The sequence below is a fragment of the Panulirus ornatus genome, chromosome 10 (genome assembly GCF_036320965.1).
Source record: "Panulirus ornatus isolate Po-2019 chromosome 10, ASM3632096v1, whole genome shotgun sequence".
In the NCBI taxonomy this organism is placed as follows: Eukaryota; Metazoa; Arthropoda; class Malacostraca; order Decapoda; family Palinuridae; genus Panulirus; species Panulirus ornatus.
This window is the reverse complement of record NC_092233.1, coordinates 8,458,533-8,476,116: the sequence shown is the minus strand read 5'-3', so window position 1 is coordinate 8,476,116 and position 17,584 is coordinate 8,458,533. Positions and strand designations below refer to the sequence as shown.

Here is a 17,584-nt window from a genome sequence, read left to right as displayed (position 1 = left end):
ATAGATATCTGACAACTTAGCAAAAACCACAGCTTGTGTGAGACCCTAACTCAAGAAGAACTATAGATATCTGACAACCTAACACCTATAGCAGCAGATGTGTGACACCTTAACTCAGGAAACGCAATAGGAACTGCAGGACTCTGGGTAATGTTTCCACCACGGAATCACACTTACTGCCTGGAGTACATAACACGTTGGATGCTTTCGTAGATACACCATAGTTTTCGGCATGTTAGATCCACTACAGCTGTGATGTCATACGAAATCACCAGAAGAATACGAGAAGAAAGTGTTCTGCGACCAGGGATGTCTCAGAGCCTCCTGCCACTTGGCGTATGCAGCAAGCTTGACACTTGAACTTCTGATGAAACATATCCTTGAAGGTCTTTGGTGAAGTAGTACTAGTGTGCCCCTCAATGACATCATTGTCTTTGGAAGGATGTTCCAGCAGGTGTTAAAGACATTTGCATGAGTCTTCAGTAGGTTTTGTAAGATAATTTTGAAGCTCATCCCTAAGTTGTGTTGTCTGGTGCATAAGGAAGTAAGCTATCATGGCCAGTGGTGGTTAACGTAGAGTGGTCACCGATCTGCGAATAATGGAAAATGTCAGGGACTGGTCTGTCTAGATCAGCATAACTGCACGAACTGCAAACATCTGCTGAAAGCCTTGACTGAAACAGTGCTTGAAGAGTTCATCAAGAATGGATGCCTCAGAGAACGCGAAACTTACATGGGATTAGGATATAGCGTATTGTTTGAGGGGTGTTGCGTCTTTGTTTTATACTTTTGTAAATTGTTTTCTGTAAATATTGTGGATAGCGTTTTGTCTCGAATGTGTGGCGGTCTGTCTAACGTTAGCCATAGGATGCGAGCACAAATGGGGCGAAGTCTTGGAGCCTTTTTCACATGTTTGCTGCTACTAGTCTAGATCAGCGTGTGGGATTGCATGATAGTTCGTCTTTCATATGAGCGAGGTTGCTTAGAGTCAGACTCGACACCTAGGGCCAGAGTCGGAGTCAGCACGAAAGAGTGCATGACAGTGCTGTGTACCTTTGTCCTCAGTGGTATATTCTCCGATTTGCTCAATATACAACTTCTAAATACTGTTTGCCTTCTCAATTTTATCTCAGTTTTTTTTTTCTCCAAATTAACATTCCTGGTAACAAAGAAGTATTTTTTCGCAGTCTTGATGAAGCTCAGTGTTGGTTTTTGGGTTTACATAGTGATAATTAATCTTCGGACCGATTTCCACACACTAATAACTATAACCCACAGCTCACAACTCAAGCTGAGACAAAGCAACGTAACAGTATGCTAAAGCCAAAGTGTTGATGTAGAGGTTGTCTACAGCAGCCGTGCACTGAGAACCTCACTAGCAAAGCACTTATCTGTTGTCCACTAAGGCCCTTTGCCTTTGGTGCTCTGCTCCAAATGTCTGAAGACATCGGTTGCTCGCAAAAACCACACTTTGTTGTCTGTGGCTTGACAAGAGAGCAGCAGTGTCATATTTGAGCCTATTTTTGATAGCGTTTCGCGGTATGTGTTAAAATTTAGCCAGAAGACATGGTGAGACGTCTAAAGCTGATCAACGAATCACCGGTTTCAAGCAGCAGGTTGACTGTCTATTGTCCTCGGAGACACTGATCAGTAGGGTGTTGTTTTGAACTTTGAACACTTCACTGTCGTTGAGACAATTCAGGGAGCTGGCAGGTCGTAGTTTCTCGAAGGTGTTGGCTGAATAGATGCAAAATATGTAGCTAACACTTTCTAGGTATCATGGAGGGGTTCTTGTCATGGCGCGCATGACATTAACTCGCTAATTCAGTCGCTGTCGGGTATACTGGACCTGTTTCTCAAGGAGCAAGTTCATCACCAGTCAATCCAATCACTAACTTAGTGTTCCTTTACGAATAGACCTACCATAAGGTCCATTCCATAGATACATAAGTAGATATCTGGGTCGCTGAACATAGACTTCTTATACCTTGAATTTTGGCCTCAGGTATTTGATAATGTTGAGCATTTTCAACTCTGCTTCCAACTCCAGGCATCTCTAATAGAGTTAAGAAAAAAAAAAAAGAAATGGACCGCAAGACTGTGGCGCCTTGAAAATTGAGATCTTTAGCCTCCATCACATGTTGAAGAGCGTTGGATGAGGACTCCTTCCTGAAGAGTACATTTATCATTTCTTATCTCCAGGACACCAAAGTATGACATTGCATCTTGATTCCAGGTGATCGTTCTCGGGAGTGCCCTGCAGTCCAGGTTGCTGGGATACCGATAAACTTCCTGACCACACTGGGCTGGATGACTCCAGCAAAATAACTAAGACGGTTGCAAAGTTCATGGTCCTCAGAGGATGTTGTCAAAGAATCGCCATGCCTTTGCAAGAGACGTGCCCATGTCTTCAGACGGCCCGTTGCCTTTTTTTTTCCTACCCTAGAGAGAAAACAGTTTTGAATTCTATTGATGAATCCTCTCTAAACAAATATTTTCATGGAGCGTTGCGATTTTCGAGAGGAGGCGCTTGAAGACCAACCTCATGTAGTACTTCCATGTGTAAGAAGTCAGGGAATTGAGTATATGCTTTGTTTTCATTTTAGACTAAAAAATGGGGACGACCAATCTTTTTCCCGAGTGATCAATAACCCCAAAGCTCCCATGAGACTCGATGACTGCTAAAATATCAGCACTTCAACAAGGAAGAGGATATTTTGGCATGGAATGAATGCCGTTAGTTTTGTATACGTCAGGAGTGTAATCCTCGGCTGGGGTCCCCGTCTGGTGAGGTGAACGTTGGGCTAATGATCGCTGACCACACCAATGTTTTTATTATTTAAAATATGGCCGACGTCCGAAGCATCCTTGTCATTCAGAGTGACTGGTATGACTCTCTGAGGTGGGTGTGGCTGATTTTAATGGGTTAAAAAACATTTTTGATATAGTTTGATTCCAAATACTTAGTTTTCAAGGTTTAGGTATGCGTGTCACTGTAAGGATGAGCGCATATTATCCATGGTATGGTATTACATCCCTTTTCTGGAAGGTTTGGTGTTAAGTTTCATTAGAGATCGTGAAAGAAAAATAATTTAGATGTGTTTGACTGTATTTCGTGTGATAATTTTACAGTTTCCGCCCCATCCAGATTTTTCCCTGAGCGATGGTTTACGTCGTAGTCAAATGAACTTATCTAACCTCACCTAGGGGATAAGTTTTCTTTGCTGGGGAGCTTCTAAAGAATTTATTTATCGATTGCACGTAACAGAAATATCATAACTTCTGAGTATTGTTAGAGTGCCTGGTGGTCGTAAGTTACCCAGAGTTGGTAACTGACCTCTGTTAGTATTATCAAAGATATTGGAGTGAGTGGTTTTTGAACAGTTTGACCACTTGAATGAATACCATACGTTTAACATACTCTTTCCGGAGATTCAGTTCAGCTTCCGCTCAGACTTCTTGACTAAGACACGCTGGATCCACCTGAGTGATTACATCGGGCTGGTTCACAACAAAGGAAATTACATGAGTATGGTCATGCTTGATGTACAGAAAGCATTTGACATAGTTGATCATGGTTTCCTTCAATACTTTAAAACTCTTGACATATTTGATGAATCAGTGGATTGGTTTCAGTGATATGTGTGATCAATAAGTGGTGATGTAAATAGTAATAAAGGGATTCTAGTAGAGTGTCGTGTTCCTTAAGGTTTAGTTCTGGGCCCGCTTCTGTATCTGGTATGTTAATGATATGTTAAGAGTTGTCCGAGATAAGTTACGACTTAAAATGGATAATTTGGTTCTGCTTAAATCATGCAAAAAAGCAGAACTCGAGTCTGTTTACGAGTGGTTGGTGGACTACAAGCTGTCTGTCTATCTTTTTAGAACTGAGTAAATTCTATTTGCATCGAAGAAAAGGTTACATTAATTTTAGTGATTACAGGTACATTTTGCTGGAATTGATATAATTGTATTGAAACAACAAGTAATATTTTTATATGTAACTTTGAACCAGTCCCATTCAGGGGATACCATTGCCATCAAAGTTATTTCTCTGCGTTGCAGAAATCAGCAAGTGAACACACTTGAGAGGGTCTGGGCTGTACCTATACTCCCTCTGCATTACATGGGTAACTGAAATACTAAGGTATTTTCCTGATACTGATGATAGGTGATAGAGATATAAAGTATCTTTGCATACATTTGCTGTGTTGAACATGTCTGAGTAAGGTTGCTGGTCATATTGGGTTAAGAGTCAAGTTGAAAATTTTAGAGGAATGATTAGGGATTGGATACAATGGAAGCATTATGTGTATGGGAGACAACCTGGGTGGCACTTTTTAAGGATGCGTGTGAATCATGTAGTCTTTATGTTCCTAATTCACTTCATTAAGTTGAGAATGGACCTATTATGATTTAAAGATAGACAGAATATAAGAGTGCAGTAATATGTAGAGAAGATACCATGTTTGTATATAAAAGATGTGTATGCATCAAATATGCTGTACTTGTATCACATCCTGACGAATTTGATATCAGTGAACAAGTATCGCTTACAGACATTTGCATATCTTTAACACTTTAGTTCATAGAACTCTCATAAAATCCTGTAGGATGTTATGATATTGAATTTTACCTGTAGTGTCTTGGAATTACTCTGTTCCCTATTTTGTGTAGTTGGCAAATATTACTGATTTTCAGATTGTGAGGGATGACACCATAAGCCAGCATTTTCCTCATAAAGTGGTTTCATTGGCTTTATGCAGTATGCAGATAACCTCCCTGATTAACTGTAGTCTGTGTGAGGATATTTTTAATTGAAATTCTCCCCTCCTGTAATACTTTTCAAAAGAAGAAATAGAGGAGGGAGCCATTCTAGGATTTTTCCTTAAGGGCTCTGTCTCTGTTCGTGACACTACTTCTACTTCACTCGAGTGGGAAGTAGCGAACAGGTATGAAAATTGTGATGAATTTTTTCATAAGGAATGGTATATCAACTGGAGTAATGAATTGGGTTGTTGGTAATTAGTCCACATAATTTTTTGCATATATCCTGTTTCAGTTTGTGGCAGTGTTGTGGCACTTGTTTTGCCAGATACAGTATGTTATGATTCATTAAGCAAAATTATTCTTTTCTTTTTATATAGAGACAATGACAGTTCAGCATGGATTCTGCATAAGCCTCTTGGAGAAAAAGCTGAGTATGGGAAGATTGGTGGATCTTTATCAGATGGACCATTTGTGGTACGGTCACGCACTGAAAGGACAGTATCTGTCACACACCAACCATCAGGGCTTTCTACAGTTTTCATTGCACCAGTAGCAACTTTAACCAATACACATTCCAAAAGTGTAGGTATATGAGTATATTGTAACCTTTATTACCCTCCAGATTTTGATTTGTAAGTATCTGTAGTCCGTTGAGCGTGGATTTATTCAAACATAATAGATGACATGATGAACTCTGTTTTCTGTTAAGGTTTCATTTCATACTTTTGATCCAATTTTTGCTTTTTCTCTGTAAAATGAGCAATATTGAAATTGTACGTAGTGCTCAGACTGAGTTTGGAGACTTAGTTGCTGGACAGGTAATCATCCATGTGAATGGTTAAAGGCTGAGGGAACGTGTTTTTAGGTTATGGAATTAATTACAATTATGATGATATTTTACATTTTATTTATGGTGATAAATATATTGATTCTACTGATGTTTATTAAAGCAAAGATGGGTATGATTGAAGGTATGGGGTTCACAACAGTGTGGTTTGGATGTGAGTTTTGAACCCAGAATGCGGAAGAGAAGAGGCTGGATGTGTTGGAAATGTGGCATGAGGTGGATTGATCAGTTAAGGAATGACAAAGGAATTGACTTGGCCCTCAACCCTACTGTACCTAATAACCTTGCTCTTATTCACATTTACTCTTAACTTTCTTCTTTCACACACTTTACCAAACTCAGTCACCAGCTTCTGCAGTTTCTCACATGAATCAGCCACCAGCGCTGTATCATCAGCGAACAACAACTGACTCACTTCCCAAGCTCTCTCATCCCCAACAGACTTCATACTTGCCCCTCTTTCCAAAACTCTTGCATTCACCTCCCTAACAACCCCATCCATAAACAAATTAAACAACCATGGAGACATCACACACCCCTGCCGCAAACCTACATTCACTGAGAACCAATCACTTTGCTCTCTTCCTACACGTACACATGCCTTACATCCTCGATAAAAACTTTTCACTGCTTCCAACAACTCGCCTCCCACACCATATATTCTTAATACCTTCCACAGAGCATCTCTATCAACTCTATCATATGCCTTCTCCAGATCCATAAATGCTACATACAAATCCATTTGCTTTTCTAAGTATTTCTCACATACATTCTTCAAAGCAAACACCTGATCCACACATCCTCTACCACTTCTGAAACCACACTGCTCTTCCCCAATCTGATGCTCTGTACATGCCTTCACCCTCTCAATCAATACCCTCGGAGCCATATAATTTACCAGGAATACTCAACAAACTTATACCTCTGTAATTTGAGCACTCACTCTTATCCCCTTTGCCTTTGTACAATGGCAATATGCACGCATTCCGCCAATCCTCAGGCACCTCACCGTGAGTCATACATACATTAAATAACCTTACCAACCAGTCAACAATACAGTCACCCCCTTTTTTAATAAATTCCACTGCAATACCATCCAAACCTGCTGCCTTGCCGGCTTTCATCTTCCGCAAAGCTTTTACTACCTCTTCTCTGTTTACCAAATCATTTTCCCTAACCCTCTCACTTTGCACACCACCTCGACCAAAACACCCTATATCTGCCACTCTATCATCAAACACATTCAACAAACCTTCAAAATACTCACTCCATCTCCTTCTCACATCACCACTACTTGTTATCACCTCCCCATTTGCGCCCTTCACTGAAGTTCCCATTTGCTCCCTTGTCTTACGCACTTTAATTACCTCCTTCCAGAACATCTTTTTATTCTCCCTATTTATCCTGTTTATCGATATATTTTGATAGCTGATCTTGGTAATGTAATGAATTATTGCAGAATGATGCCATGACGAATCGTCGTGAATCAGAATTACTTATAATTACGCAGCATTTATGATGTCTTTTTTTTATAACTTTATTCAGCAACTACATATAGGTGACTTTTTTCTTGATGTCCTTCATCATGACCAACAGCAGGCACACTGAGCGTAGATCACGCTCATGTGAAAAGCTGACAAAATTGTTCCCGCTCGACAGTGCATGTTTTCATGCGATATGATTTCATGCTTGTGCGAACAAGGCCTGAACTTCTCACTGAAACAGATATGAAAAAAAGACTATACTTTGCATTTATCTATTTAGTGTATACCAGTAAAGGTATTCTTTCCATTTTTGTCATAAAGTATGCAAGGAAACCTTGAGGTCTTTTGGTGCTTGTTCATTGGAGGGCTTTCGATGCTCTTCCTTGGACCACCCTTATGCTGCACAGTTGCGGTGGAGATCCTTCGTAGGCCGAGATCCTCGAGAGAGAGCCAACTGGAAATAGTGGTGTCACAGAAGTACCATTCAGTTCACATCCCACATACTGATGAGATATGTTTCATTTCATATTCTACCTGTCAGCTTGTAAACTAGAGAATGCATATGAATGTAACAAATGTAAACAGGTTGTTTACAGTACCCGTTTCCCCATTATACGCTGCCTCCAAGGTAAGTATAGCCATTTCATCGTGTGCAAAAAATGTCATAGTAAATAGGGTAGTAAAATTCAAGGTGCTCAGGAGGTTTGATTATAGCAAGAAACTCATGGCTGCAGCTTGTGTATTTAAAGAAAATTATCGAGGAAAAAATTACTCTTTAAGTGTTAATGTAGATGAGACTAGCTTATGTTGGAAAAGAATGTAAACTAGGACATTGATTAGCAAGCAAGGAAAGACTGCTTCAGGCAGCCAGAGATTGTTGAACTCTATTCTTGGTAATGAATGCTGAGGGATGTATTTAGCTTAAGCCCTTGTGAGCATTTCATTCAGATAATCCCAGGGCTATGTAAAGTCTTTATGACATGTGATTTTGTAACAGTTGTTGTTGATTTACATAATTCAGAGGATGACATAGACAACTCTAGTACCCTTTCTCCTACCCAGTCCCTCTCATTCACCACCTAAAGCCATCATCACCACATTTTCAGGTATTTTTTCATTAAATGTCATCTAGATTGAATGATAAAAGTGTGTTGTAAATTGTTGTAATTTTATTTTTCATGTATATCTCATAATTGATAGAGAAATGCAATAAAAATTTTGTTCTGGAACATAACCCTGCCTATATTATATAAGGGATTTCTCAAGTTCACTTTGAGACACTCCAGTTTGCAACATGATTTCCAGGAAATAACCTTTTTGCTAGGCTGGAAACAGTGGCATCACAAATATTTTTGTATAATTTCTCTGTGAAAGTTGATCAGTATTATTGATTATAATACCTGTTGGAAGTTTCAATGACAGACAAAATTCCTCATCAAGGCTGGGTCTTAATTGAAATATAGAGAGGATTATGAAAGGGAAAAGGAGACAAGGGAAAATATTTACAATTTTTAAAGTGTACCAGGTCATAATTATTGGGAAAGACTTGAGAAGGTAGAGAGTGCCAAAGCTTTGAGGTGTAAGGAAAGAAACAGTGTCAAAACAGCCTGCCCTTGAGCTGCCAACAGCCACACAGTAAACATGTTATGTAGCATTTTGCCGAGTATATCTGCATAACATTGATGCGAAGATCTTTTAAGGGAACACATATGGCTCTTAAGAGTACCTAATATAGCTGAGCCTCTAGGTATTATTATTTCTCAATAGGAAAATTAATGTTATCCTTTTATCTTTTTTATATCTATAGAATTGCAAAATCCAGTTCACTTTTTTTAACACTTTTCCCTCCCCTTGCATGGACTTAGTCTTGCATGTTTATTTTGAGCACTCAAGAATTGCCCCAAATGGGAATGGTTTGCACATACATTGGGTGTTTTGTCAAGATGGAGCTTTTGGTTCAGTTCAAAATTCAAGGCTAATCTAGCCCAGACATGGCTGAGTTCTCTTAGTCTTGTATTTATTGACTTTTATGTTAATCTAGTAATATTTTTTTTCTTTAAGGATTTTTTTTCTTCTGTAGCTAGTGTCTTTATAATCAGGTATTGTAGTATTGCTGCAGTCTGTTGTAGATGAGAGGGCTTGGGAAGTGAGTCAGTTGTTGTTAGCTGATGATACAACACTGGTGGCTGATTCGGGTGAGAAACTGCAGAAATTGGTGACTGAGTTTGGTACAGTGTGTGAAAGAAGAAAGCCGAGAGTAAATGTGAATAAGAGCATGGTTCAGTAGGGCTGAGGGACAAGTTAATTGGGAGGTAAGTTTGAATGGAGAAAAACTGGGTGAATTGAAGTGTTTTAGATATCTGGGAGTGGATTTAGCAGTGGATGGAACCATGGAAGCGGAAGTGAGTTACAGGGTTGTGGGAGGGGCATTGAAGAATGTGTGGAAAGTGAGAACGTTATCTCGAAGAGCAAAAGTGGGTATGTTTAAAGGAATAGTGGTTCGAACAATGTTATATGGTTGGGAGACTTGGGCTATAGATGGTGTTGTGCAAAAGAGGGTGGATGTGTTGGAAATGAGGTGTTTGAGGACAATAGGTGGTGTGAGGTGGTTTAATTGAGTAAGTAATGAAAGGGTAAGAGAGATGTGTGGTAATAAAAAGAGCATGGTTGAGAGAGCAGAAGAGGGTGTTTTGAAATGGTTTGGTCACATGGAAAGAATGAGTGTGGAAAGATTGACAAAGATGATATTTGTGCCAGAGGTGGAGGGAACAAGGAGAAGTGGGAGACCAAATTGGAGGTGGAAGGATGGAGTGAAAAAGATTTTGAGCGATTGGGACCTAAACATACTGGAGGGTGAAAGGTGTGCAAGGAATAGAGTGAATTGGAATGATGTGGTATACCAGGGTTGACATGCTGTCAGTGGATTGAACCAGGGCATGTGAAGCGCCTAGGGTAAACCATGGAAAGTTCTGTGGGGTGTGGATGTGGAAAGGGAGCTGAGGTTTCGGTGCATTACACATGACAGCTAGAGACTGAGTGTAAACGAATGTGCCCTTTGTTGTCTTTTCCTAGTGCTACCTGGTGCGCACGTGGAGGGGGTGCTGTTTTTCATGTGTAGCAGGGTGGCAACGGGAATGGATGAAGGCAGCAAGTATGAATATGTTCATGTGTATATATGAATATGTCTGTGTATTTATATGTACATACACATTGAAATGTTTAGGTATGTATATGTGCGTGTGTGGGTGTTTATGTATATACATGTGTATTTGGGTGGGTTGGGCCATTCTTTCGTCTGTTTTCTTGTGCTACCTCACCATCGTGGGAGACAGCGACTAAGTATAATAAAAATAAAGATAAGATAATAGTATTGCTATTGTGTCACAGTTTGATTAATAAGAAAGAAATGAGAAGACTGTATCTGTGTGATTGTCTCTAAATAGTACAAACATATGTAGTAAGTGGCAGAACTTTTATGCAAAGAAAGTGGCTGTAAAGTATTAACACTCATGCTCAGACAACACATGATGCATGATCAGAAACGTACTGGTGTACTCTTTGTGCAGCATGCCTGAAAATTATATGAAAATCCATTTTTCAGTTCATGGCATCCATTTTTGTGTTGAGGCACATATTATGGTTTGTAGAGTGTGTTGATCTTTCCCTTTCATAATCTGGCCCTATCACTTGTCCCAAGTTCAGTAGGCCCCCTCTTACCATATATCTCACACTAGTATAGATATTTATAATAGCAATCAGCGTAGTTTCTTCAAAATGGTGAAGTTGGAGTATGATTTACTATTTGATGTATTTGATATTTATAGAGCAATCATTTATTAGTGGTTTCATGTAGAAAACGAATGTTTTTATTATTAATATCATTAATGTTATTATGATACTTGACCGCCATTTCCCATATCGGCGAGGTAGCACCAGGAAACAGATGATGAAGAATGGCCCATCCACTCATATACACATACATAAACACCCATACATGCATATTTATTTATATATTTTATTTATTATACTTTGTCGCTGTCTCCCGCGTTTGCGAGGTAGCGCAAGGAAACAGACGAAAGAAATGGCCCAACCCCCCCCCCCATACACATGTATATACATACGTCCACACACACAAATATACATACCTACACAGCTTTCCATGGTTTACCCCAGACGCTTCACATGCCTTGATTCAATCCACTGACAGCACGTCAACCCCGGTATACCACATCGCTCCAATTCACTCTATTCCTTGCCCTCCTTTCACCCTCCTGCATGTTCAGGCCCCGATCACACAAAATCTTTTTCACTCCATCTTTCCACCTCCAATTTGGTCTCCCTCTTCTCCTCGTTCCCTCCACCTCCGACACATATATCCTCTTGGTCAATCTTTCCTCACTCATTCTCTCCGTGTGCCCAAACCACTTCAAAACACCCTCTTCTGCTCTCTCAACCACGCTCTTTTTATTTCCACACATCTCTCTTACCCTTACGTTACTCACTCGATCAAACCACCTCACACCACACATTGTCCTCAAACATCTCATTTCCAGCACATCCATCCTCCTGCGCACAACTCTATCCATAGCCCACGCCTCGCAACCATACAACATTGTTGGAACCACTATTCCTTCAAACATACCCATTTTTGCTTTCCGAGATAATGTTCTCGACTTCCACACATTCTTCAAGGCCCCCAGAATTTTCGCCCCCTCCCCCACCCTATGATCCACTTCCGCTTCCATGTTTCCATCCGCTGCCAGATCCACTCCCAGATATCTAAAACACTTCAGTTCCTCCAGTTTTTCTCCATTCAAACTCACCTCCCAATTGACTTGACCCTCAACCCTACTGTACCTAATAACCTTGCTCTTATTCACATTTACTCTTAACTTTCTTCTTCCACACACTTTACCAAACTCAGTCACCAGCTTCTGCAGTTTCTCACATGAATCAGCCACCAGCGCTGTATCATCAGCGAACAACAACTGACTCACTTCCCAAGCTCTCTCATCCCCAACAGACTTCATACTTGCCCCTCTTTCCAAAACTCTTGCATTTACCTCCCTAACAACCCCATCCATAAACAAATTAAACAACCATGGAGACATCACACACCCCTGCCGCAAACCTACATTCACTGAGAACCAATCACTTTCCTCTTTTCCTACACGTACACATGCCTTACATCCTCGATAAAAACTTTTCACTGCTTCTAACAACTTTCCTCCTACACCATATATTCTTAATACCTTCCACAGAGCATCTCTATCAACTCTATCATATGCCTTCTCCAGATCCATAAATGCTACATACAAATCCATTTGCTTTTCTAAGTATTTCTCACATACATTCTTCAAAGCAAACACCTGATCCACACATCCTCTACCACTTCTGAAACCACACTGCTCTTCCCCAATCTGATGCTCTGTACATGCCTTCACCCTCTCAATCAATACCCTCCCATATAATTTACCAGGAATACTCAACAAACTTATACCTCTGTAATTTGAGCACTCACTCTTATCCCCTTTGCCTTTGTACAATGGCACTATGCACGCATTCCGCCAATCCTCAGGCACCTCACCATGAGTCATACATACATTAAATAACCTTACCAACCAGTCAACAATACAGTCACCCCCTTTTTTAATAAATTCCACTGCAATACCATCCAAACCTGCTGCCTTGCCGGCTTTCATCTTCCGCAAAGCTTTCACTACCTCTTCTCTGTTTAACAAATCATTTTCCCTAACCCTCTCACTTTGCACACCACCTCGACCAAAACACCCTATATCTGCCACTCTATCATCAAACACATTCAACAAACCTTCAAAATACTCACTCCATCTCCTTCTCACATCACCACTACTTGTTATCACCTCCCCATTTGCGCCCTTCACTGAAGTTCCCATTTGCTCCCTTGTCTTACGCACTTTATTTACCTCCTTCCAGAACATCTTTTTATTCTCCCTAAAATCTAATGATACTCTCTCACCCCAACTCTCATTTGCCCTTTTTTTCACCTCTTGCACCTTTCTCTTGACCTCCTGTCTCTTTCTTTTATACATCTCCCACTCAATTGCATTTTTTCCCTGCAAAAATCGTCCAAATGCCATATATACATACATATACATATCAACATATACACATATATATAAACATACATATACACACTTTTCTTTTCTTTTAAACTATCCGCCATTTCCTGCATTAGTGAGGTAGCGTTAAGAACAGAGGACTGGGCCTTTGTGGAATATCCTCACCTGGCCCCCCTCTGTTCCTTCTTTTGGAAAATTAAAAAAAAGAAAAAAAAAACGAGAGGGGAGGATTTCCAGCCTCCTGCTCCCTCCCCTTTTAGTCGCCTTCTACGACATGCAGGGAATACGTGGGAAGTATTCTTCATCCCCTATCCCCAGGGATAATATACATATACACACACATATACATATTCATACTTGCTTGCCTTCATTCATTCCTGGTGCCATCCTGCCCACAAGAAATACCATCACTATTCTCTGCTTCAGCGAGCTAGTGCCAGGAAAACAGACAAAAAAGGCCACATTTGTTCACACTCAGTTTCTAGCTATCATGTGTAATGCATCGAAACCACAGTAAGATGAAAAATATTTTCACAAATTGATAAATGTTATAAACATTTACATACTGGGGTATTAACAGATTCTGCCTGCATTAGGTTTCACCATGAGTGGAAAATAACATTTGGCAAGTTTATATCATTGTCGCTTGTTGAAAGGATTACTGTACCCAAAATCTTCCCAGGTCAGTATAGCCCTCCCCACTACTTGGCTTAAGTTATGTAAGATTTTCATGATGGGGAGAATTTTTGGTCAGAACCATAACACCCCAATATGGGTGTTCATGGCTTATATGACAACATTCTGCTAGAATGAGGGGTGTCCAGGAATGTAACCCCAATGTCATATAAGGTCCTCTGGTACAGTATGCTAATCTACATATGTATAGAGTAAATTTCTTAATTATATAACTCCAGGACCGCTTTTATTGGGCTCCTGCAACTTTAAGGCTGTGCATCTATATGTAGCATGGAAATAATGGATTCCACTAGAAATGAAAGGTTCCTTGATGAGATTGCACTTTTTTGGTCCAATAACGATAATACTTCCTCACAGGGAGTGACCTTTCACTCATGATGTAACAACGTGCAGGTGGAGCCCGTTACTGTAACACCTGTGTGTATTATTTATATGAAGAACCATTTACTTATTTATTTACCTGTGTGTTTGTATATGCTGCATATGTGTTCATGGAAGCACAGTGTATCTTATTTATGTGTTATTTTAGAAAGATTAGGCTGACATATTATCTCCTGCATAGGTTTTGTGTCTTGGTGTTGCTGATGGAGGACTAGGTGTGTCAGTCTGCACAGAAAACAAGCTGCGCGTTTGGGAAACGAAAACTGGCGAAGTTAGGGTAAAGTAGCCTGTGCAATCTTTCTTTGCACTACTGCCTGTACTTTTTTATTTGTAATCCTTCTGCCTTTCTACCCTACAGGGATAGTTACTATTTATTTGATTTCCAAATACAGTGTTCATTCTTGTTTCTCTAATTATTTTGTCTGTATTTTATGATTTTTTTGTACATTTTTTATAAGAGAAAAAGCAGTTTGACTAACTTAAAAAGTTATGGGGTTTACACAGGAAAGGGGAGGGTTCATTTTTGGGAAATTATATTTTTTTTAATATTTGGCATTGAGCAAGCAGAGAAATGTTTCTGTAAAGTGTAGAGGGGTACATCCTAATAGAGAGAACCATCAAGATTTTATAGTTTTGCAGGACTAAGAATGGCCATTTCATTCTCTTTGCTGTTCATTTTTACAGCTGTGCATTTATAAGAATGTATTTTTAATGTTTTCATAATTTTGCATTTCTGAGAATTGTGATGTGAGTTTTGTTTTCATTTTGTTTTATTTGTATGAATTAATGCAAGCAAAAACTTGGTTTGCTTATACCAGTTGCATATTAGATTGTGCAGTTATGGATTCAAGAACCAGACAGTTTTCAACTTTATGCTGATCAGTTTAGTAGTCTTTGTTTTCCATGTCTTCAAAACCTACCCATGCCTTTTATTTGCACGATTGTAACAGCGATTTCATTACTCATATTAATTTGTATGCTAATCTGGGTTTTCCACATCTCTTGAACCTGAACTAGCATTTTACCTGCAAGAGCATAGCAGCTATTTTATTACCCATATTGGTCTTTGCACTGATCTCAGGTTTCCACATCCCTTCAGCCTGCACTGGCCATGTACCTGCTAGAGAGTAGCGGCCATTTTATTATTCATATTAGTTTTATTGTTCTGTAAGCAGAGGGATTTTGTAAATATAATTTCTGGTGATAGAGAATAAGCTGTGCACTTGCAAAACGATTAGATAAGTTACCAGTGCTTGATTTATGGTTATGTGTGTGGTTTCTTTTGGTCATAAACTTTCCTATCAGTGGTGTTTAATTTTTCAAACTTTATATGTCTTTATTATAATGATGATCATACACTGAAGATGTTTTTCTACTTTGAATTTATTTAATTCCTTCAAATAATTTCATCAAATGAAAGAAGCAATATATTGTTTGAAGGAAAATTATATTCAAAATTCCTCAGTATGCAACATTTAGTTCTAACTTCATAGTATATGCACAGCTCTGTATCACCATATGCCTCACAATGGAAAATTCTGTATTTCTCAAGAATTTGCTAGCATGTGCAGTGAGAAACAGTAAGAATGTTAACTTATTATTATTTTTTTTTTTTTTTTCATACTATTCGCCATTTCCCGCATTAGCGAGGTAGCGTTAAGAACAGAGGACTGGGCCTTTGAGGGAATATCCTCATATGGCCCCCTTCTCTGTTCCTTCTTTTGGAAAATTTAAAAAAAATTATTTATGATGGCTTATTTCTTCACCTCAGAGGACCCTTGAAGGTCACCTCTTTGATGTGTATACATGTCGACTATTTCCATCCGGCATTGTGGTGCTTTCTGGTGGTGGAGACATGCAGTTACGCATTTGGGATGCAGCCACAGGAGCATGTCCCGTGGTGCTTAAAGGTCACACAGGTGCCGTTCTAGATACAGCTATTGTGGACCGTGGCAAAAATATAATCTCAGTTAGCAAGTGAGTGAAGGGTAAGCTGTAATTAGTTGACCTTGGTAACCCATAGGAGCACTCTGGAGTCTTCTACACAATCTGAACTGTGCACTATTTAATATCTTGCTGTTTCTCATTTATCTCCATATGCTTCCTGACTGAATCACCTATTATGTTAAATGATACTTTGCTAACAGAGGAGGCCATTCTCCTTTTCATTTACATCTTTGCCTTATTGTGTAAATAATTGACAAATGCCATAATTTGATTGTATGAATATATATATATATACTGACTCGTGTATTTGTGTTTGCTTGTGCTGTCTCACTTATGATGGGGTGAATGGAATATATAGTAATTATTTTTTTTATTTTTTTTATTATACTTTGTCGCTGTCTCCCGCATTTGCGAGGTAGCGCAAGGAAACAGACGAAAGAAATGGCCCAACCCCCCCCATACACATGTATATACATACGTCCACACACGCAAATATACATACCTACACAGCTTTCCATGGTTTACCCCAGACGCTTCACATGCCTTGATTCAATCCACTGACAGCACGTCAACCCCGATATACCACATCGCTCCAATTCACTCTATTCCTTGCCCTCCTTTCACCCTCCTGCATGTTCAGGCCCCGATCACACAAAATCTTTTTCACTCCATCTTTCCACCTCCAATTTGGTCTCCCTCTTCTCCTCGTTCCCTCCACCTCCGACACATATATCCTCTTGGTCAATCTTTCCTCACTCATTCTCTCCATGTGCCCAAACCACTTCAAAACACCCTCTTCTGCTCTCTCAACCACGCTCTTTTTATTTCCACACATCTCTCTTACCCTTACGTTACTCACTCGATCAAACCACCTCACACCACACATTGTCCTCAAACATCTCATTTCCAGCACATCCATCCTCCTGTGCACAACTCTATCCATAGCCCACGCCTCGCAACCATACAACATTGTTGGAACCACTATTCCTTCAAACATACCCATTTTTGCTTTCCGAGATAATGTTCTCGACTTCCACACATTCTTCAAGGCCCCCAGAATTTTCGCCCCCTCCCCCACCCTATGATCCACTTCCGCTTCCATGGTTCCATCCGCTGCCAGATCCACTCCCAGATATCTAAAACACTTCAGTTCCTCCAGTTTTTCTCCATTCAAACTCACCTCCCAATTGACTTGACCCTCAACCCTACTGTACCTAATAACCTTGCTCTTATTCACATTTACTCTTAACTTTCTTCTTCCACACACTTTACCAAACTCAGTCACCAGCTTCTGCAGTTTCTCACATGAATCAGCCACCAGCGCTGTATCATCAGCGAACAACAACTGACTCACTTCC

General features: G+C 39.8%; 1 protein-coding gene across 1 annotated transcript in view; it reads left to right on the top strand.

The window, feature by feature from the left end:
* Nucleotides 1-2,766: 2,766 nt before the first annotated feature.
* The window catches only part of LOC139750776 (proteasomal ATPase-associated factor 1-like), a 37,897-nt gene continuing 23,079 nt past the window's right edge, over nucleotides 2,767-17,584 (top strand). The window contains exons 1-4 of the mRNA XM_071665506.1: nucleotides 2,767-2,902; nucleotides 5,148-5,352; nucleotides 14,461-14,556; nucleotides 16,051-16,256. Of these exons, the coding sequence (XP_071521607.1) occupies nucleotides 2,847-2,902; nucleotides 5,148-5,352; nucleotides 14,461-14,556; nucleotides 16,051-16,256 (563 nt within the window). The 5' untranslated portion in view covers nucleotides 2,767-2,846. The remainder of the gene's footprint in view (nucleotides 2,903-5,147; nucleotides 5,353-14,460; nucleotides 14,557-16,050; nucleotides 16,257-17,584) is intronic.